The 22,331-nt window shown below is 44.3% G+C and overlaps 1 protein-coding gene across 3 annotated transcripts in view; it reads right to left on the bottom strand.

Annotated features, from left to right (window-relative positions):
* Window positions 1-18,168, bottom strand: part of LOC309637454 (glucoside xylosyltransferase 2) — a 151,776-nt gene extending 133,608 nt beyond the window's left edge. The window contains exon 1 of one of the 3 annotated variants that reach the window (XM_082412216.1): window positions 17,785-18,168. In XM_082412216.1, the coding sequence (XP_082268342.1) occupies window positions 17,785-18,059 (275 nt within the window). In that variant the 5' untranslated portion in view covers window positions 18,060-18,168. Of the gene's footprint in view, window positions 1-17,542; window positions 17,653-17,784 lie in introns of those variants that run through there. The other 2 variants (XM_082412213.1, XM_082412214.1) reach the window with 2 other exon arrangements.
* Between the last annotated feature and the right edge of the window lie 4,163 nt (window positions 18,169-22,331).

The following is a 22,331-nucleotide window of genomic DNA, read 5'->3' as shown; positions in this document are numbered from 1 at the left end:
TCTCTCCCTCAGCTTCATGGATGGGTTTTCATACCTGCTATTAAAGCCAACTCCCAACTAATTTAGGTAAAGGGATGGGAAGGATGTGTCACAGATAATGCTAAAATCACAGTCAATTAAAAAAAAAAGACGGTCAAAATACCAGCCAAAATATGCTACAAGAGATTTAATGCAAACTCCCTTGCTTAAAATTATGTTCAATATCTAAAAACACAGGTATCCAAAGGTACTAAAATAATAAATACAATAGCTTAGATATCTTAAATACGAACCATTACCCCACCTCCAAATAGAACAACTCCGCCTAGTTTAGCTTTACACCTTGGGCTTCTACATAAATTAAAAGTTTTAACCTCAGTAATCAGGGAAATACTAATTCAAACAATAAAGAGATTCCACGTTATTTTCGCACTGGCAAAACATAAAAAATAAAAGTTGGACCATACACGTCTCAGAGTGGATATGGAGGTGGGGGACAGCTCAGATGCCGCTAGCGGCAGTGTAAGTTGACCCAAACACTTTGGAAAGCGTTCTGGCAACATCTATCAGGAGTGAAGATATATATATATATATATGCCCTCACTCTTCTGGTTCTACCCCTACATATGTGACCTGAAGAAACTCTTGCACGTTTGCACAGGACCCACACAAGAACGCTCACAGCAGCCCTGTGTATAATAGTGAAAAGCTGGAAAAAACTTTTCTGTCTACACACAGGAGAATCATGAATATATTTGACAAGTTTAAGCGGAATACTACACAGCAGTGAAAACGAACAACTCAAAGTCACGTGTCAACATAAGGATAAAGAGAAGAAAGAGCAATTTGTAGCAGGATACTGAGAATGAGACCATTTCGATGAAGCTTGAAAACCAGCAAAATAGCACTGCATGTTGTTCACAGACATATGGAGTAAAAGTCATCATGCATGAGGATGAGAAACATCAAAGGCAAGGCAGTGGTTATTTCCAGGGACTTAAGTTTTTATTTCTTAAGATGAGTGCAGGGTTCACAGAAACTCATGATGTAATTGTCTGTTTTATTCATACGCCCAAACTATTTGACATATACTTTTTTTTTCTTTTTGATTAAAAAAAGCTTGCACCTCCCTGCAGCACAGCAGGCCACTTCTTTTCTTTGCAGGCTTCAGTGATATGGGACTGCACGGTACACAGAGCAGGGGGCTGGGGCCTGCAATCTTTTTTGGGTGTCTGGTGACAGGTACTAAAAAAGACAAATAAAAGCCTCTCCTGGTGGCAGTTCAAGTATCAGCGGCTGGGGTTTAACGAGACCTTTGCTGCCCCTACTCTGTTACCTCTCACGTTACATTAAAAATCCTGGGCTTCAGGTAATAAGCGTCTGTGCTGTGTGGTCACACGGAATAATCAAGTTTAAGGGTGCTGAAACGGTGTGCCTTTCACCAGATCTTACCAACAGCACACTCAGCCCCTCTCAAATGTCACCTGAAGGCTCTGCAAGGATCAAGGGAAGTCCAGTCTATGAACCTAGGACTTCTTAACCCCTTGAGTCACCAGGTGTTGGTGGCAAATGGGAGATGGGGAACTGCACTTCCCCTGCTCTGACTGGTGGTTAACTATGTTCATATTTACACTTTATAAAAGAAGACTGGAGTAGACGTTTGCTGTCCAGGATTTTTAAAGACCTGTTGCTGAGGCTGGAGCTGATGGCAGGCACCTTGGCCACCACACTGGTGAAGCCTGGAAGGCAGTCAGCGGAGTAGAAAGCAGAGCTATAAGATGGTGGGTCAGATCTCAGGTGGCATTACTGGAGCACCTGAATCCAGGTGCACTGACCCTAACCCTGGAAGTTCATTGATCAAGTCCATAAATTCTCCTCTACTTAAGTCAGTTTGAAACAAACTTACAACTTAGCAATCAAAAGTGTCTTAAGGTAGGTCTTAAAAATAGGTTTCCAATCACCTTGGACTCACTCCACCTCTCTCATATTCTCACCGGGAGTCATCCTTGAAATGCTCCATGAATCCATTCCCTCTCCGGTAGCTCACTGCTAGGACCGTGATCAAATCTCCATCACTCTACCAGTTTCATAGGTGGAGGAGACACCAGATACCATCTCGCACAGCGGATTCCCGACCTGGCTGCATATCATCATCACGGGAGGTGCTTGTTAGTATTGAAACCCCAGCTCACAGAGATTCCGATTCCGTGGGTCTGGGGTGAGGCCCCAGAGTTTGCATATTAACACACTTGGACCACAACCACCTGCAGTTCATCTCCAGCCAGGAACTCATCATCTGAGCTGACCTCTCACCTCTCCTCTGTCTCCCGAACTCTTCCCCGAGTCCTCAGGAATGCCCATTCTATCCTCTGCCTTTTCTCACGGTCTCCTCTTCACCTCTCGCCTTAATGAAAACATGCTGCCTTGTGAGGACGCCCCCTCCCCAGCAGACCCCTCGAGTGGCAGCTGTTCTTCCTGCCCTGTCCTAGGAGCCTCAGGGCAGTAGGCGGGGCTGGTTTTCTGCTTCTCACTGCGGCGCCCAGACACGGTCCACGTCTCCATGGTGAAGCCCGTGGATGCAACTATTCCACCCTCCTCGTTGCTGTCATCTCTCAGCTGCCGGTTTACTCCTCGTCATTCGCTGAGGAGTTGAGCTTCTTGCCCACACTGTTTCTCCTCACCCCAGTTCCTCAACATCCTTCGGGACTTCATCTGCTCTTTAGAAGATGGTTCCCGATCCTTCAGTTTTGTGAGCTGAACACCCTGCCCCTTTTCCTTCTCACTTCCTGAAGCACCTAGTGCTGGGCTCATATCCTGGACCTTCACACAAACGGTTCCACCTGGAATGTTCTTCCCTAGCTCTTTGCGAAGCCGCCTCCTTCTCTTTTGGACAGTAGAATGGCCTCCCCTCACACCTCATTGAAGGAGCGCCGTCCCTTTTACTTTCTATCACGGTCTTTGTTTATTTCATTCCAAAAATGAACCTCAGCTGGTGATTATATAGTCTTTCATTGTAATTTATAGCAAGTACACAATATTATTTACAGTCAATATAAGACAGTGTATCAATAAATAAAAAATATCTTTAGAAAAAAGACTGGAATAAAACACACAATGCACATTTTCAACTTAAAAAATGTAAAACGTGTTGAAATAGTAAAGTTGGTACATGAAAAAACTTCTTGCCCCATAAAAAACGGGTTTTTTTGCATGTTACGTTCTGGTCTTTATTCCATTGAACACATATTTTTACAGCTGCAGTAATGCTGTACATATAATTTTATATCCTACTTTTTTCACCTGATTCTTTTATTTTTCTTGTTACTTTTTAAGTCTTCATGACCATCATTTTATTCCATCCAGCTAAAACACCATGGCTTATCATCATTTCCTTTGTGTTGTTGTTTCCAATTGTTCTCAGTTATATATATTAAAAAATCTTGCACTAAGCATGGGTGGGCCAATAGATTTTTTTCTTTCTTTGCATTATTTCCTTACACTACATTCCCTGGAATGGATTTACTGGGTTAATAGCTATTATCCTAGCAAGAATGTAGTCATTTTGACAGTTTCTCAGATTTACCCAAGAGTTCTTGGAAAACACCAGACCATGAGAAGGAAAACAAAAAAACGTAACAAACATTAGCCCAGCCACCTCTGAGCTCCTTGTATGAGGTAACCGTGTAGCTGACTGCTGAAACAAGATGAAACACACTTGCCTATGGCATCAGTGCCTCCAAATTCCTTGTGTTCTGAAGGGGTGATGCTTAGGTTGCAGTTGTCATTTAGACACTGCATCAAATAACATTGAGTCTCACAGTGAGAAGTTATTCCATTTTCAGTTCTTTTTCAACAATGGCAATAAGAAAGTCTCAGTTGGTGCTAATATGTCTTGAACACCTTTCTTTTTCTCTTTTTTAATATTTATTTATTTTTGGCTGTGCTGGCTCTTTGTTGCAGCATGTGGGATCTTTAGTTGTGGTGTGCAGACTCTTAGCTGTGGCATGTGGACTTCTTAGTTGTGGCATGCAGACTTCCTAGTTGCAGCATTCATGTGGTATCTAGTTCCCCGACCAGGGATCAAACCCAGGCCCCCTGCATCGGGAGCACGGAGTCTTAACCACTGGACCACCAGGGAAGTCCCCTGAACACCTTTCAAATGTTGCCTAATCCTCCCTTTCAACTGAAAAGACAGCAGACTTTAGATACAGAACCTTCAGCAGGAGTATCAAGTTAGAAATGAACAACATTGTTTGGTTTTCTTAGTGCTTGATTTGACAATTACCTTCTGTTTATGTTTTTGCTGACAATTCATGGTGATGTTATAAAATTTCCTTTAAAAACAAATATACTTAGGATGTGGAGAAATTAGCACCCTCAAACATTGCTGGTGGGATTGCAAGATGGTGCAGCCACTTCAGAAAGCAGTTCTACAGTTCCTCAAAATTTTAAATATAGAAGTACCATATGACCCAGCAATCCTATTTCTCGGTATCTACCCAAGAGAAATGAAAGCATTATGTCCTCACAAAAACGTGTACATTTATAAATGTTCATAGCAACATTACTCACAATAGCCAAAAAGTCCAACCCAAATGTCCATCAACTGATGAATGGATAAACAAAATGTGGTATATCCATACAATGGAGTATTATTTGGCAATAAAAAGGAATGAAGTACTGATGCATGTGACAACATGTATGAACCTTTAAAACCGTGAACTGTGAACCTCGTGAAAATATAAAAGACCGCATGTTTTGTGACTCCATATGTATGAAAAGTCCAGGATAGAAAAATCCATAGAGACATAAGGCAGGTTAGTGGTTACCAGGGACTCACAGAAGGGACAAATGGGGAGTGACTGGTTTTATGGGTATAGGGTTTCTTTTTTGGGTGATGAAACTGTTCCGAAATCGGATAGCAGGGGTGGTTGCACAACTCTGTGAGTAAACTAAAAACCTCTGCAGTGTACACCTTTTAAGGGTATTTGAATTATATTGCAATAAAGCTGTTTATTAAATACATAAAGGCACACATTTATAACAAGGATAGATTTAAACTTTTTCCTTTTAAAGTTAGCATATGGTAGTGTAGTCATGTTAAAAGAATCATGATACTGGGCTTCCCTGGTGGCGCAGTGGTTGAGAGTCTGCCTGCCAATGCAGGGGACACGGGTTTGAGCCCTGGTCTGGGAGGATCCCACATGCCGCAGAGCAACTAGGCCCGTGAGCCACAACTACTGAGCCTGCGCGTCTGGAGCCTGTGCTCCGCAACAAGAGAGGCCGTGACAGTGAGAGGCCCGCGCACCGCGATGAAGAGTGGTCCCCGCTTGCCACAACTAGAGAAGCCCTCGCACAGAAACGAAGACCCAACACAGCCATAAATAAATAAATAAATAAATTTATTTAAAAAAAAAATCATGATACTGACGTGGGAACAACTGAGGCTTGGCAAACGCCGCCCCCATTGTCCTGGCTTAAGCCAGCCCTGTGATCCAATGAGAAATGATGCTCATAATGACACAGAAGGCTCACAGCAGAAGCAGCCTCACCACCTCCGCGCTGCCCGAGACGAAGCGTCTCCTTAATTGCTTAAATAGTCTCAAGCGTGTGACTTAATTAAACTTCAATTTCTGGAGTGTATAAATAATGAAATACGGCATTTGTGTGTATGCTATTTACTTTGGAGCCTATTACTGCAAAACACACTGAATTATTAAAGCGAGTAATTGCTTCTACTCAGACCCTCTTTTCTGCCGTCTGCTGCTACCTCTGTTTCCAGGGCTTCTCCTTCACTGACAGGCTAAGTTAACTCAGGTAAACCTGATGCTATGATACGGGCCGGCAGTGTGAGCTGGATGGAAAAGAATCACAGTTCTTTCAAACACAGCCTGAAACAGTTGGTGACTAGTTTTAACAGGGAAGGAAACACAGAAATATGAGGGTGGGGAGGGAAGCAGACAAATTTTAAGAGGTTGAATATGCTCACCCTAGGAGAAGACTTGACTAGCAGAATGCCACTCCCCTCTCCCCTAGTGGAATCTCTTACAAGACGAAGCCATGGCTATCTGAATGTGGAAGTTTGCAAATGAGGTCAGAGTGGCAGCTGAAGACGTGGAAATACCTTGATTCAGCCCCTAGCAGGAGCGTCTGGTGATGGGTGGTTATATCTGCCTTAAGTGTTGGCAGCCAGAGGCACTAGTGAAGCTCCTCACAAACCACAGGTCTGGGAACACGGGAGACCCTTGACAAAAAATTTCCGCGCTGAAGCTGTAAGTAGAGCCTTCACTTAGCAACCCAGATGTGACGCTCAGGACTGTGCTAACAGTTAAATCACTTTTAACGACCCATGGTTTGGAGTTAAATCAACTATCTTTAATCTTCCAAGACAGACAGAAAAGCCTGAAGTCCCAGCATTACATGAACAGTGTTGACACAGTGCCAAAAATATCTGCCATGAGGGGGAGGCTTGATAAAATCATTTGATAAGTGCATGCAATTACTAATAGTTTGTATTTAGTTTGGATCATGGTATTTGAAACATGGCTGTGTTCCTAAACAAAGTCTAGGTCTAATGCACAGGAGGTGTTCAATGTCCAAAGTTGGTGACTTTGTGCGTCTCTAGGTGTATGTGTCTGCTTTTAGCCATCATTGTACACATACACATGCTTTATGATTAGGAAGTAGCAGAGCAAGGATTCAAACTCAGGGAGCTGGACTTAAGAAGCCCTGCTTTTAGTTATGACGCTGTATTTGGGGTCACACACAAGCGAGTCAGAAAAGGAGCCCCTCCAGGTAGATGAAGCCTTTATCTCTACTCAGAGCTCCTGACTCAGTGATCCGAAGGTGGGCTGGATTTCAGTCCTCACCCACAGCCCCGCCAGGTGTGACTCGCACGGCACACCTGCACCATCTCTACCTCCATAATCCATCCTCTCGCCCTTAGCTGAGGTCACGCACAATTGGGTTTATAATTCTTCTCCTTCCAAAACTCTAGGATGCTGCCTGGACTGATTCTCATTTCATTCTTATCCGCCCCCTGTGATCGTTCCTGACACACAGGGGATTCTATTTCTCCATCTCCCTCTTCTTTTCAAATTAAGATGTTATTGAGATTTAAAAAATATGAACCAGCAGCGCTGGTTTGAAATAAATGTCTGGTGACATACGAGGGAGAAAAATGAGGATAACATATTCTGCGAATGGGCACCTCTATCTCATTTCCTGAAAAAGAGCATAAGGGACTTACCAATTTAAACGAAGGAAAAGTGGTCTCCCCAGCTAATTTCCATCCTCTTATGCCTCAGGCCAATAGGGATTTTAAATTTTTATGATAATTAATATACTTTAAATTGTTTTATAAATATATAAGTAATGCATATATTTATCACAGAAAAAAGTGTAAAATACAGACAAGCAAAGGCGGGCGAGGGGTAACCAAACCAACTTCATAACCTCTGTCAACGTTTTGGTATACCATCTCCCAGAGTTATAACCACTATATGTGGGTGTGAGTATATAAATATGTAAATATATAAAAACCTTTAAAGAATGGGATTTTTATAATCTGTTTTTTTCCCTTACAAATACGAACAATTTTCAAATTTAAAAAAAGAAAAGAGATTTTATCAAAGGGATCTTCTTTAAAGGGATTCTGGAAAGCCATCAAATATTTCAAATTTCAAGATTTGTTCCCAAGTACAGTATGGTTGTAAGCAATATGGATCTAGATGCACACAGACCTGGCTTCAAATTCTAGGTCTGCCACTTGGCTGTCCCATCTTGGGCAAACACTTTACTTCTCACCCTCAGTTTCCCCATCTGTAAAAAGGGCTTGTTGATTCTAATGGCTCTTTGCTTTTGGTTTTGGTGTTTCTTACTAGCGTCCATTTCCAGGTGTTTCTGGTAAGAGCACCTCAGTTTTCTTCGGGGGAAACTACGGTTCTCAGTTCATGAGGTTTGGAGGGACTGAAGCATCCTCCCCCAGGTGCGGCCATCAGGGGCTGGTGTGCATGTGATCCAAGCCAGGGCGGTTAGAGGCAGCCCTGGGACTCTTGCTGGATGGAGTCTTTCCCTTCAAGGTTACTAAAGGAGGAGGACTTAAGCCCAGACCCGTTGGAACTATCACATGGAAAAATCTGATCTGAGAGTGTGGCCCACACAGAAGGAAGCAGAGTTAAAAGATGGAGGCAAGATGGTCACACATCCTGGACACACCCATGACTGAAGCTTTATCTCCTTTGCACATCACAGTTTTATGAGCTAGTAAATCCCCTTTTATGATTAAGTGATATCAGCTGATGAGCTGGGATGCCATCACTCCAAATGAAAACGAATTTGACCTATCCAGTAATAGTACCCAACCCTTAGGCTGTTACGAAGATTAAATGAAATAACGTGGTGAAGTGCTTCATACGGTACCTGACATGTTTTAAGTCATCATTAAATATTAGTTGTTATCATCATTATTAAATATTAACTTAGATGCAGAAGCCTTCATTTTTCTCCAAATATTTTATGTCCGTGCCCAAAATGGGCAAGGCAGAGCAGCAAAAAATTTATTTTAAGTGTCAATACTCTAAATTATTGCAAACGAGATTTGAAGTGATTGTACATTTTTAAAAGTTCTCAGACATTAACACCGACGTCCGTCCATTAACCCATTCCTCCTGAGGGATGAAATTTGATACTTGAACACTAAGGCTTGTTACTTTGGAACCAGTGGTCAGACAACCCGGCTCCTTTTAATTCCCACAAAACTGGGATGAGGAAAAAGCAGAGCAAGGGTTCAAGCCCAAGCAGAGACACAGGCCCCTGAAGAGCAGTGTCTGTGAACAAAATTCTGCATTTTGGTGCCTGAGGACACCTCCTAATTCCCGAAAACGCTTCACTTACCCTCTGCTTTTCTAAGCTCGGAAACAATAGTTCTCTGCCCTTGAGTAGAAATCAAAGCTACAGACAGCCTGACTTCCAGGTCTCAAAGTCTCCAGAATAATCGCCCAACTCAACCAGAGGCAGCGAAAAGGGTCCTGTCCCATCTATTCCCTGAGCTTTTACTAAGGACCAGGACACTGGGGTTAGGGTAGCATTAATTAGCATATGCGGAAGCTGTCTTCATTTCCTCAAGACACAACCCAGGGAAAAGCCTGCCTAAATCCACATCTTAGCTCTGGCTAACATTTGCTGAGACCTTCTCGTGTTGCAGGTACCGTGCCAGCCTTTGACTCACATCGTTTCACTTCCCCGCTGAACTCAGGAGAAAGCCTAGATTGGCTGAGGAGCACTGACTCATTCAAAGCCACACAGCCAGTCAGCTGGATCTAGTTAGGATTCAGTTGCTAAATAATAAAGCAACCACGGACACTAACAGGGCTCAGAACAGCACGTCACTTGCTGAGTGACCACCACGAGCTAGCCCTGTGCTTGGTGCTTTATGTGCATTATTACAGTTTTAGCTCTTTGGACCTCAGTTTCCTCTTGTATAAAAGGAAATCACGCTTCAGATTATGTGTTCTCTATTGCCTCCTATTTATGGAAAGCTTGGACTCTAAATTGTACCATGATGAATTTTCACCCGAAGATGACAGTCTTCCGTGTTGCTAAAAGAGGCCGGGGGGAGGAGCATCCAAACATCACCCTCAAATACACCACAGTCGCTCTTGGCTGCCAAAAAAAATCACGGACTCCCAATAAAGGCATCAAGTCAAGAAACTCCTCTTTCCAGGGGGCAGTTTTCGAAATTTCATCGTATGAGATAAATCAAGCGCTGGGGAAGATCTGGAGGGGAACATAAAATGAATTCCGTCTTCAACTGAAGCCTCTTATTTTCTTTTTCTTTTTTTAATATTTTAAATGGTGGCAAGATAGATATAACATAAAACTTTACCTCTTATTTTCCTACAGTAAATTATAACATGAAGAGGAGTATTTCCAAAGAAAACAAATCTGTTCTCAAATTTTCTTCCAAGGACTCTCACCTATGGAGTTTCTAGGGAGATGTGTCAATATGGCCACTATTTACGGAATTTTCTAAAGGTGCTAAAAGCAGGTGCTACATATCCACATCAGTCAGGATGTTATGGTGGTGAGTGACAGAAACTCAATTCGTGGAAGCTAGGACAGGGACGGGACAGTGGCAAAGGGCAGAAGCTGGCCTTGGGAACAACATCAGAACCCACCCTCACCCCTGTTGCTGGATGTTGCTTCTCACCCCGCCAGGTCATCTTGGGTCCATGAACTCTCCATGCAGACCAGCTTTCTCCACCTGGCAGAGACACAGCTGCCGATTCCTGAGTTTCCTATCATACAGCTGCAGCCACTAGAAACAGTTCTCCCTTATGCTGTCTCTGACCTCAATTTTAAAATCCCTAAAAAAAGGCTCTAATTTGGCTTAGGAACCTATCCCAGAATCACCTGCCGCCTGGGACAAGGTCAGGTGCACAGAATGGCCACTCCAGGGTGTGATGGACCTTCATTTCCTGTGTGCCCCCTACAGCCATTCCCCTCTCTCTCCATCAACAGCACTGAGGTTATGATTTTTTTTTTTTCTGAGGTTATGATTTAAAGAACCATCTGGTTCTGTTAAGAGGATTCTGGATTCAAATAACAGAAACCTCAACTCCAGCGTGAAACAGAAGGGCCCTAGATAGGGCAGGCCTCTGGATCTGTGGCTCCCAGGACTCAGTACTGTCCTCAAGGACCCATAGTCTCCTTCTTTCTCTACTCTACTGCCCAGAGTGATGACTTCAGCCAAAGCTGGTTTTCTAAGGATCGTGGTGACAACTGGGACTATTTATTTCCGTGTTCATATCTAGAAGATAAAGTCTTTTGTCCAATAATGTAAAATAAGTCCTTCCCTTCTTATTCCGTTCCCTTCTTAATCAGGAGCTGATTGGGCCAGCTTGGGTCATGTAACACCTGTAGACCAGTAACTATTGCCAGAGAAATGAAAGTAGGTCTTAGCCCTGGATATATAAAGTTTACACTACGACAGGGATGGGACTGTCATGGCAGGCTTAGACCATTGCCTGGAGGTACAGTTCACTGTCAAATTGGGGGTGGGGTGGGAGAATGGAGGTCAGGAGCCAAAGACAAGTCTATTACATCACCCTCCCCCCAGTGGTTTAGGTGGTCTTGGCTTCATCCCTAACTCAAGGGGTGGCCCTTGCTTGGTTTACTTCGATTAGCTAATCCCATCCCACCCTTCCTTCCCATTTCCTCATCCACACTGTAGGCATTTAAACCAACCAAAGCCAATGAGATGGGAGAAAACTTTTGCTGGCGCTTCTAGGGAATAAAAACACTCCCTCATCCAGAGAAGCAAGATGAGCCTGGAGCATCTTGTAGCGCCAGAGGGTAAGAAAGTGCTCAGAAAGGCAAAACTGAAAACAAAAAGCCGAAACACAGTGATGGGGGTCTACCAAAGGAGCAGAGCAGCCAACTGAAAGAGCTACTAATCACCCAGACTGAAACAATTTCAGCAACAAAATAAAGTCATACTGGATTGTAACTCAAAGTACAAAATCAATATCTACGAGTCCATCCTGATTTATGACTGAATAATAAAGGGGGGAGAAGAAACACAACATCCCCCACACAAAAGAATTTCAAATTATTTATATAGAGATACTCCGCCCTCAAGGAGGGGGAACAAAACTCCACACTCCTTAGGTGGGAGCTGTGCACAGTGACTTCCTTCTAAAGAGTAGAGTAGAGTGAGGGGGAAAGAGTAAGTCTAGAGTGGAGAAAGCTGACAAACACTGGCTCAGCCAGTGACCAAGGTCAACGTTAAATCATGTCGATAGTATATGCACTTGATAGGACGTGATGAAAATGGCACTTTACCGCTACGGTTTTCCTCCAGATAATCCATAACCCCGGTTATCACCATGAGTAAAACATCAGACACATTCCAACAGCGGAGCACCTTATAAAATATCTGACCAGTGCTCTTCAAAACTCACAAGGTCATCAAAAACAAGGGAAGCGGGGCTTCCCTGGTGGCGCAGTGGTTGAGAATCTGCCTGCCAATGCAGGGGACACGGGTTCGAGCCCTGGTCTGGGAAGATCCCACATGCCGCGGAGCTACTGAGCCCGTGAGCCACAACTACTGAGCCTGCGTGTCTGGAGCCTGTGCTCCGCTACAAGAGAGGCCGCGACACTGAGAGGCCCGCGCACTGTGATGAAGAGTGGCCCCCGCTTGCCGCAACTAGAGGAAGCCCTCGCACGGAAACGAAGACCCAACACAGCCATAAATAAATAAATAAATAAATAAATAATAATTAAAGGTGCTAATAATTAAAAAAAAAACAAAACCTAAGGAAATCTAAATACATTAAACATTAGTAATAATGTATCACTATTACTTGATAAATGATAACAAATGTATTATACCAGTGTAAGATTTTGCTCAGAGAGGAAACTGGGTACAGGGTATATGGAAACTCTCTGTACTACATACTCCCCAACTTTTCCACAAATTTGTTCTAAAAAATAAAACCTCTTAAAAAGAAAAACATTCCCTCTCTTGGAAGGATGTTACTATTAGAGATCCTTACTATTTTCCTAAAGGGTGTAAGATTGTTTTGAATATTATTAGATAACATGTAACTTAATAATATAAGTCTTAGTATCAATATAGTGCTGGCACAAGGGGGGGGGTTGCTGCATTTACTCATTCAGTAGTTCATTTGACAAATATTTATTGAGTACCTACTGTGAAATCATCTCTGTTCTAGGTGCCAGTGGTACATTGATTAGTAAGACATGAAGTGTGCATGAAGGGGGGAGGAGCAAACAAAGTAGGATTTTCATACAACGATGAGTGCTATTTAAAAAAAATACGAAATAAGAGTAAGGAGGTAGAAGATGATGGGCAGGGTCCTTTTTTCTAGGGCAGCTGGGAAGATCCCGCTGAGGACAGAATCTGAAAGCAGACCTGAAAGAAATGAGGGAGCTAGCCACACAAGGTGTGAGCAAAGAACATTCCACCACAGGAAAAAGTAAACAGTGCTGAGGTAGGAATGAGTGCATTTGAAGGCCAGTGTGGCTGAAGCAGAGTGAGTGAAGTGGGGAAGGGTAGGAGATGAGGTCAGAGAGCTAAATGGGCTGAAATCAAACAAGGGTTCAAAGGCCACACTAAGAAATTGAATTTTACTCTGTATGATGGGAAGTTAGGCCCTGGAACCAGCAAAGTGACCCGGTTACATATTTAAGATTATTCCAGCAGCTGTATGGAAAATGGACTGTAGAGGGCGCTAGAGTGGAAACCCCAAGCCAGAGAGAAGCTACTGTAGTCGTCCATGTGTCAAACTATGGTGTTTAGCTCAGTGGTAGCATGGAAGTGGTAGATATAGTGGGACTGGGGTTATATTTGGGGATAAAACCAAGAGGGCTTACTAACTGAATACACGGAGAGGGTGAAAGAGGGGTCTCACGGACCAATCAACAAAAATGAATTTGACAAGAATCAGGCAGGACTCACAGTGACAAAATATCATAGATGGTCCCCAAGATCTAGAGATCTGTAATGTGTTCTGGGGCGACCAGCTAATTACAGGATGGCCACAGACTTGGCATTTTGCTGTATAACATCATCCCTCTTTAGTGAGACATTTATTGAGGCTTGAACCCTCTGAGAAGACTTGTCTCAGAGACCAAAGAGAACTGCAGGAAGTGCTGTCTCTTGATGAGCAAATACGCACGCTTCCTCTCCGGGCAGCTCCAGAGGCTGCCAAGTGTGTAATGTGTTTCTGTATTGTCTCCCCTCCCCCCTCCCCCAAATTCTGGGAGGGAAGCAACTCCATTCACCATTGCACACTGAGTACCTGCCCCAGGATACATGTGCAATAAACATTTGCTGAATGACTGTGGAATAAAATGACAGAGGTAACCTAAGTCTCCCTTAGAAGCCATATTTTAAGAGAAAACAGCAATAGCCAGGCTAACACAGAGACAAAGAATAAAGTTCAGGAGGGGGTTGAGGGTGACTAATCACTTGGAGCTCTAGGCTACAGCCAGTAAATGAGAAACAGTGATTTTGCAAGAGATGGCACAAAGGGCTAAGCAACAGTCATTGTTGGGATTTTGCAGCTGAACTTGTTGATCTCATCACAGGACCATCAAATGTCAGAGCTGGAAGAGATCTTAGAAAACTTGTAGATCGACCCACTCGTTTACAGATAAGCAAATTAGGGTGAAATGGCTCAGGACTAGCACCCAATCCTCCGGACTCCAGATGCCAAATTCTTTTTCCTATCACACAGATGGGCAGTTATACTGAACTTCCTCTTCCGTACGTAGGCTCGAAGAGGAGTTTTCAGAAGCAAGCTGGAGAGATAGTCTTCTGAAATCCGAAGTCTATACTAACGTAAAATTCTCATTTTAGAATTCAGTTCCATGAAAAATAAATGATCCCTCTTGATAAACCTTTCCCCTTATCATTCAAAGAAAATAAGGCAGCCCATCACAGTTCCCTTTTTGACATGGCTGCCAGGAAGATTAGAGCTAAATTGAACACTTAATCCTCATAACAACAGTGGCCTCAGTGGTTAAGAATCCGCCTGCCAACGCAGGGGACATGGGTTCGAGCCCTGGGCCGGGAAGATCCCACATGCCACAGAGCAACTAAGTCTGTGCGCCACAACTACTGAGCCCGCGTGCCACAACTACTGAAGCCCACCCGCCTAGAGCCCGTGCTCCGCAACAAGAGAAGCCACCGCAATAAGCCCGCACACCTCAACAAAGAGCAGCCCCTGCTCGCTGCAAATAGAGAAAGCCCGCGTGCAGCAACGAAGACCCAACGCAGCAAAAATAAAAAATAAATAGAATTCAGAATTGGAAAAATTAGTAATTAAAAACAAAACAAAACAAAACACAGTGGCCTTAGTTTTTGACAAAAAGTACTTCTTTCCCACTCCTCTTTATGACTTTTCATGTTTCATAAGTATTTCAATGGCCTTATTGTATATGTCTCTGTTACTGTTAGTCGTCTCAAATTTGTTTTGGAAGTCAGCCAGGTCTAAATCACGAAAAAAAACAAAATAGAAGGAAGATTTCATTTCTCTTGTGCACTGGAACGGCTACTTATAGTGTGGTGTACGTTTTCAGATCCCACCCTTGACCTAAAACTCAGACCTTACCTCCCGGCTTTATATTTATAGAAAGGAGAGCCCACCACAGGACAGACTGCATACAAATGACTAGTTATAAAATTGTAGGTCTGCCTGCTAACTAGGCAAGTCTCTGGAAACTTCTCCGAAATGAAAACAAGATGTGGAAGGAGAGTGCCATGCTTGCTGTGCTGACGTGGCAGGATTTCACTTACACCAGGACCCTGGGGGGGAGCAGTGCAGCCTGGCCTGAGGATGGTCAGCAGGTGGTGGACTGGGTCCCACCTAACTCCACGCTTTCTGCTGACTACTCCCCAGGCTCGAGGTACGAGATCACGTACGTAGCCTTCGTCTCTTCTGGATTCTAGCCACGTAAAGAGATTAAAGCACTCATTTTCTGAAAACATGAGACTTTGTTTTCCCTCCCTAAAATGAAATTCCTCCTAAACCACAAAAATTTAACCCAGGCAGGATTAGGAAAGCAACAAAGGCGTCCATGCAGAGATCTTTCCTCTTGCTCCCTTACTGCTCTGTCACTATTTCTGTCCAGGTAGCAAAAGAAACATTAATAAGTCCCTGAAAATGTCAACTTCGCCAGAGGACGCTAGACTTTCATGTTTATGCATTCGAGCCTGAGACTTCCTGTGGCTTTTTTGTTTTTTCCTCTTTCCTGAGTTTGAAAATTTTGTTCTTTATTCTTATGGTGTTGCCCATGATTTCCATGATAATCTAAGAGATAACGTTTAGAAGAAAAATGGCTTCAGGAGGTACTGTTGCTCATGGAAATAGTCCTTCCCGAAAACAACCATTTGGATTCTGTTCATGATCTCTTCTGAGTCAGAGCCAATTTGTTCAGACAGAGACAAGAAGATGCTGCCCCAATGTTCCCAACACCTTGAAGGATGAAGACAGTTCCAAAAATCTACGATGTTTCTTCAGAAAAATTTCAGGAAAATTATGAATGCAGGCAAGCCTAGTGTATGACATCTGCATTAGTACGAAAGGGCTCAACCTGTACCAAGACTGCTGGGATCTGTATCCTCATCATGGAACCTTGGACAAATTGCTAAACCTTGTGTAATATTTTCCTCATCTGTAAAATGGAGATAATATTAGTGCTTAATCGGTGCTTACTTCACAGAGCAGGGTCTCAAAGTTTGGTGTGCATCAGAAACAAGGGGAGGGCTTGTTAAAACACATACTACTGAACAAAACCTCTTGATTTTTGATTTCGTGGGCCTGGGTGGAGGAGGGGAGGGGTGAGACTCAGCATTTCCAACAAAGCCCCAGGTAACTGTGGTGCTGCTGGTTCAAAGAGAACTCCAAGAGAACCACTATCATAGGGTTATGGTGCAGATGGCGTAGTTAATGAACGTAACCTAAGTGTTAATAATGACTATTTTAATGTACTGTGGTTAACACTATGCCTCGTAAAAAGTTAGCTGTGATAAATGGTGTCCATTCTAATTATCTTCCAAGTTGTCCCATCAACTTACAAATCATAGCAACTTTGCAGTTAAACCGTAATAGAATCCATTACAAGAAACCTCAGTACATAGGAGGGAAAACCCTATTAACTTCCTAACAGAAATATCCTTATTTTAAAGAGTGAATACATTCATAAGAGATTGTAAATGGTTCTAAATAGACTTAAAAGCAATTCTATACATCACTGGGGTTTTTTCCCCTAAAACTTGTCCATACCCATCTGTACATCTCTTACCAGGCAGAAGAGAAACAAAAGCTGACACAGCTACTTACTGAGGTTTCCTGACTTTTCTCTCACTTACAGTAAAAACGGCAAACCAAATTTAGTCATTACGGTGAAAAAGGAGTCTTCCACTCGTTTCGAGTAATTAAGGAGCCCAGCAAATGTGGACTTTGCAACTGGCAGTTAGAAACATCAACAGTCTCCAAAGGGTAGAGGAAACAGAGGGCTACAAGACAAGGGGATTGTTAAAAAGCTCTCCACAACAAAGGAAATGAACGCAAATCCCTAACCTGCGGGCTTTCCAGCAACCCTAAGGCCAAAGATGAAAAGCTGTGGCGGGTTAAGCTCTGTGCAGATAAAGAGGATATCAGACAGAATGTCGAAGGCTAAGATGTTTTCCTTGCAGGGCTCTGACCACACATGAGTCTGAAAAAGAAGGAGGAACAGGGAAAGCCGCACGCTTCCAAGGAGAACACTTCTTAGTACACTCAGGTCGAGCGCCTCTTCTAAGCACAGGCGGAGATTCGCGGTTCAATGAGAGGCAGCCAGTACTTGGTAAACATCTAACTTTTCCAACTCAATCAGATCTAAGTTTTTGGTAGTAATTCTCCAGTGAAACATGAGAGTTAGATAAAGCATTCTTGCATCGTGATGGCTTTTGAGAAATTCGACAAAGGGTGCATGTTTGCAAGAATGCAAAAAAAAAAAAAAAAAGCCTTTGCCCTGACAGTTAAGAATGTACCATGCAGACCACTTTCCCTGACACTTCTCTTTCCAAAAGGTACGTGATGACCAGCACTGCGCTGTTACCAGGACTCCACGAAGACGGTTTTTCATTTCTAGCGGGGAAAGAAAGAAAAGTGGGCAGCCCGTGGGTGAACTTGGAGTTTGTCCCTCCGGCCCACAGCCTCCCTTGGACCGGACACGGGTGGAAGGAGGGAGACACGGGTCCGCGGATGGGATTCTGGGGCTGCCACGACTCACCTCGCCAACTTCTTCAGGCTCGCGGCGCCCCGACGGCTGCCTCGGGGGCGCGGACGCGGAGGCCGGCGCCGGCGAGCGCTCTGGCCGGCCCCCGGGAGGGCACCCGGGCCCGGAAGGCGCGCGGGGGCCGGCGTGGGGCGGCGCGGCGGGGCGGACGCGGGGCGAGCGAGCGGCGCGGGGGCTGCGGCGCGGCGGGCGCGCAGGGACAGCCCCGCGAGCAGGAGCGCGGCCAGCGCGAGCAGGAGCAGCGCCGCCGCCTTGTTGCGGAGCTTCATGGTGTGGCGCGGCGGCGGCGGCGGCGGCGGCGGCGGCCCCTGGGCAGCGCGGCCCCTCTGCGCATCGCGGCGCGCCGGGCGGCGGCGGCGGCGGCGGGGCGAGGGCAGCGGCGCGCGACGGCCGCCTCCTCAGCCAGCCCGCCGGGGACTGGGGTCCGGGCGGCTGACGGGCGAGCGGGCGCGCGACGGAGGAGGAAGAAGGGGAGGGAGGGGGAGGCGTGAGCCGGCCCGAGGAGGGGCAGCCCGCGCCTACCGTACTGTGTGGAGTAGCCGCCCGTCCGTCCGCGCACCCGCCAGCCGCCAGGCGCTCTGTCTTCAGGTAGGGCAGCCTAAAAACCTCTCACCTCCTCATTCATCCATTCATTCACTCATTCATTGATTCGTTCATTCATTCATTGTCTCCCACTCCGTTCCATTCCCTCGTTTACGTCCTCAATTCCGTCACTCATTCACTTACTCTCCCATTCCATCTTCTCTTCATCGGATTCTCTCATTATTCCATGCCTTTGCCCCATCATTTATTTTTACCCATCTATCCACGCACTCGTGCACCTATCCATACATCCAGTCAGGCAGGAACATCTCTGTCCCGTTTTAGCAATGCAGGGCCTGGCACTTGGTGGGTACCTGTAGGATAACCACTACAGATCCATGTTGTCTAAACAAGTTACAGAGTGAATTCTAGAGTCTGGGTTTGAAATCTGACTCTGCCGCTCATCATCTAGGCTAGGTGATCATGAGCAAGTGGCACTACTTTCTTGAGCCTTAATTTCCTTACGTGCAAACTGGGATTGTATTGCTGCTCTCCGCAGAGCCGTTGTGTGGACATTAAACAAAGCATTCGAAGAAACTTGCACAGTGCCTGGCTCACAATTGGTGCCCAATACAAGCTCTGTGATAATTAGTACAATAAAACAGAGCTTGTCATATATACATAAATGCACATTTTTTTCTTTCTGACATAGATTTGATATAGAGTAATATTCACAACCTAGTGAATCACCAGATCCAATCGCCAGATCAAGTTTCCAGAGTTTCCCAACTCTTCTTCCAGGGCATCGCCAATCATAAATGGGAAGCATGAGGGCACCTCCTCTTATTATTCACCATGAACTGACAGCCAGCATTCTATTAACTCTCTTTTCTGCTTGGCCACAGGACAAGGAACAGCAGTTATGACAATGTCTCTGAGATTCTACAGGATTCCATGTTGCCTTATAAATCGTCTAAAATTCAGGTATATTCCGAATGGTTCTCATATTAGCATTACATTTTAATTCTTTGAGATCCCATTGTATTTAAAGTCCTAGGAATGAGAATATTTAAACACCTGGAACCTCTGGCCAAGTAGGCACCTAAGAGATGGCAGGATGCAGGCTCAAGGTGTGCACAGCAGATGTTGCAGGTGAACGAGCACAAAAAAAATCCATCGATTTCCACTGAGGGTGAGGTATCGTCCCGCTAGGATGCATTTGGAATTGTGGGAAGGATGTTTTGGGTTGTCACAATAACTGGCAAGTTCTACTGGCACATACTAGACCTCCCACAATGCTCAGGACACTCCAGCAGCACAAAGAATTGTCCTGGGCCAACTGCCAACAAGGGGGCACTGTGGAGAAACACTGGGCTAGGCTAAAGCCTGGTGTTCAGGCCTTCCAAGTTTAGAAATGGCCACTATTATGTTAGTATGTGGCCCAGTGAAGCAAGAATTCCCAAACTCTGTCTTGCCACTTCCTCTGTTCCTCAAGGAGACACGTGCAATAAGAATAAAATAAGGCAAAGTAACACTTGGCTAACAGCTAAGGTTTTGGCCTCAAACACCAAAGTAGAACTTGGAACAACTAGGTTTGACCAAACAGAGGGCTCTGTTTTCTTTAACTTTGCTGAAACAAAGGAAAGGCCTGATTTATCTCCTTCCCCTGAGTCCAAATTCATGTTTTGGTTACCATTCTGATACCTAACATCATGGAAAAAAGATTCCAGATACCATATCTATGAGTCATCCCGTTTGTCACTTGGATGTCAAATATACCAAATGCTTGTGTATTTGTCCCCCTACCCCAGAAATCTGTTTCTCCCCTTGTCTAGCTACTCAGTTGCTCAAGCCAGAAATTAGGTGGGAACCATCCTTGGTTTCTCTGTTTCCTCTCACCTCCTGTATTAGTTATCTGTTGTTGCATAACAAACTACCCCCAGTGTGGTGGCTTAAGATAATACACATACAACCTCACGCTTTCTGTGGGTCAAGAATCCAGCACAGTTTAGCTGGGTCCTCTGCTTCACAGGCTCTCAAAAGGCTGTAATCAAAGTGTTGGCCCGGGGGTGGTGGTCTCATCTGAAGGCTCAACTGGGGAAGGATCTGCTCCCAAGCTCACTCACATGGTTGTCAGAAGGGTTTCAGGTCATTGGACTGAGGGTTTCTGGTCCTTGCTGGCTCTTGGTCAGAGGCTGCCCTCAGTGCCTTGCCAGGTGGCTCTCTCTATCAGAGTAAGTACATCAGAAGAGCCAGAGAGAGAATGCCATCAAGAGAGAGGTAACAGTTTTTTATTATCTATTTTTGGAAGTGACATCCCATCACTATGCCATCTTCTCCTTGTTGCAAGCAAGGCATTAAATTCATTCTGCCCTCAGGTGGAGAGGATTACACAAGGGCCTGAATACCAGGATTACTGGGAGCTGTTTTAGAAGCCTGCTTCCCTCACCTCCCATATCCAAAGAGTCAGCAAGTTCTGTTGACTCTGCCTCCAAGACATAATCGGCATCTCTCCACTTCTCTCCTGAATTGTCAATAGTGTTTGCCTGACAAGATCAAACCTTGCCCAATTCCTAATGGCCTTGTTCCCATAGTATTTCACATAAGTTATTCCCACTCCATCCCCCACGACTCTGAATTATATAAGTGGCTCTACTATGGCCTAGAAACTTTCTAATTGATCTCCTTGCTTTTTCCCATGGCTTCTTCCAATCCTTAAACCAGAATAATCTTTTAAAAACATAAACTGAATCCTATTTCTCCTTTGCTTACAACTCTTCAGGGATGGCAACAAATTTTTAGATATAATACCCAAGGCACAATCCATGAAAGAAATGATTGATAAGCTGAATTTTATTATAATTAAAAACTTCTGTTCTGTGAAAGACAAAAGTCAAGAGATTCGGAAGACAAGCTACAGACTGGAAGAAAATATTGGCAAAAGACACACCTGACAAAAGACTGTTATGCAAAACATGCAAAGAACTCTTAAAACTTAACAATAAGAAAACAAACAACCTGATTTAAAAATGGGCCAAAGACCTTAATAGATGCTTCACCACAGGTGATATACAGATGGCCAGTAAGCGAATGAAAAGATGCTCCACGTTCTTTCACCAGGGTGGTTCAGTGACTAACGCTCCGCGCTCCCAATGCAGGGGGCCCGGGTTTGATTCCTGGTCAGGGAACTAGATCCCATATCCCGCAACTAAGAGTTTGCATGCTGCAACTAGAAAAAGATCTTGCATGCCTCAGCTAAAGACCCTGCATGCCGCAGTGAAGATCCCATGTGGCACAACTAAGACCTGGCACAGCCAAATAAATAAATAAATATTAAAAAACAAAACCAAAAAACAAACAGTGAGATACCACTACACACCTGTCAGAATGGCCAAAATCTGGTAGCCTGACACCACCAAATGCTGACGAGGATGGGGACCAACAGGGACTCTCATGCATTGCTGGTGGGAATGCAAAATGGTACAGACAGTTTGGCGGTTTCTTACACAATGAAACACACTCTTAACCATACAACCAGCAGTCACACTCCTTGGTATTTATTCAAAGTAGCTGAAAACTTATATCTATACAATAGCCTGCACTTCAGTGCAGGTTATTACTAATTAGTTATTAGTAATTTTTAATAGCAGCTTTAATAGTAATTGTGAAAACTTGGAGGCAACCAAGGTGTCCCTCAGCAGGTGATGGATCAATAAACTATAGTGCATCCACACAGCTGGATGTGGACTTTGGGTGATAATGATGTGTCAATTCATATTCTTCAATTGAATGAATGTACCCCTCTGGTGCTGAGGTGTTGATGGTGGAGGAGGCTGTGTATGAGAGGAGACAGTACGTGTATTGGAATTCTCTGTAGTTTCCCTTCAATTTTGCAGTGAACCTAAAAAATTGCTCTTAAAAAAAAATCTATTCTTTTTAAAAGCAGGTATGGGATTTTTCACTCAAGTACTCTGACTCTACTGTGTGTGTTGTTAACCATGCCCCCCAGAGTATAATGT

Source organism: Balaenoptera physalus (assembly GCF_965194825.1).
Source record: "Balaenoptera physalus genome assembly, chromosome: 11".
Classification (NCBI taxonomy): Eukaryota; Metazoa; Chordata; class Mammalia; order Artiodactyla; family Balaenopteridae; genus Balaenoptera; species Balaenoptera physalus.
Note: the sequence above shows the minus strand (reverse complement) of the source record. Positions and strands in the feature narration are given on the sequence as shown.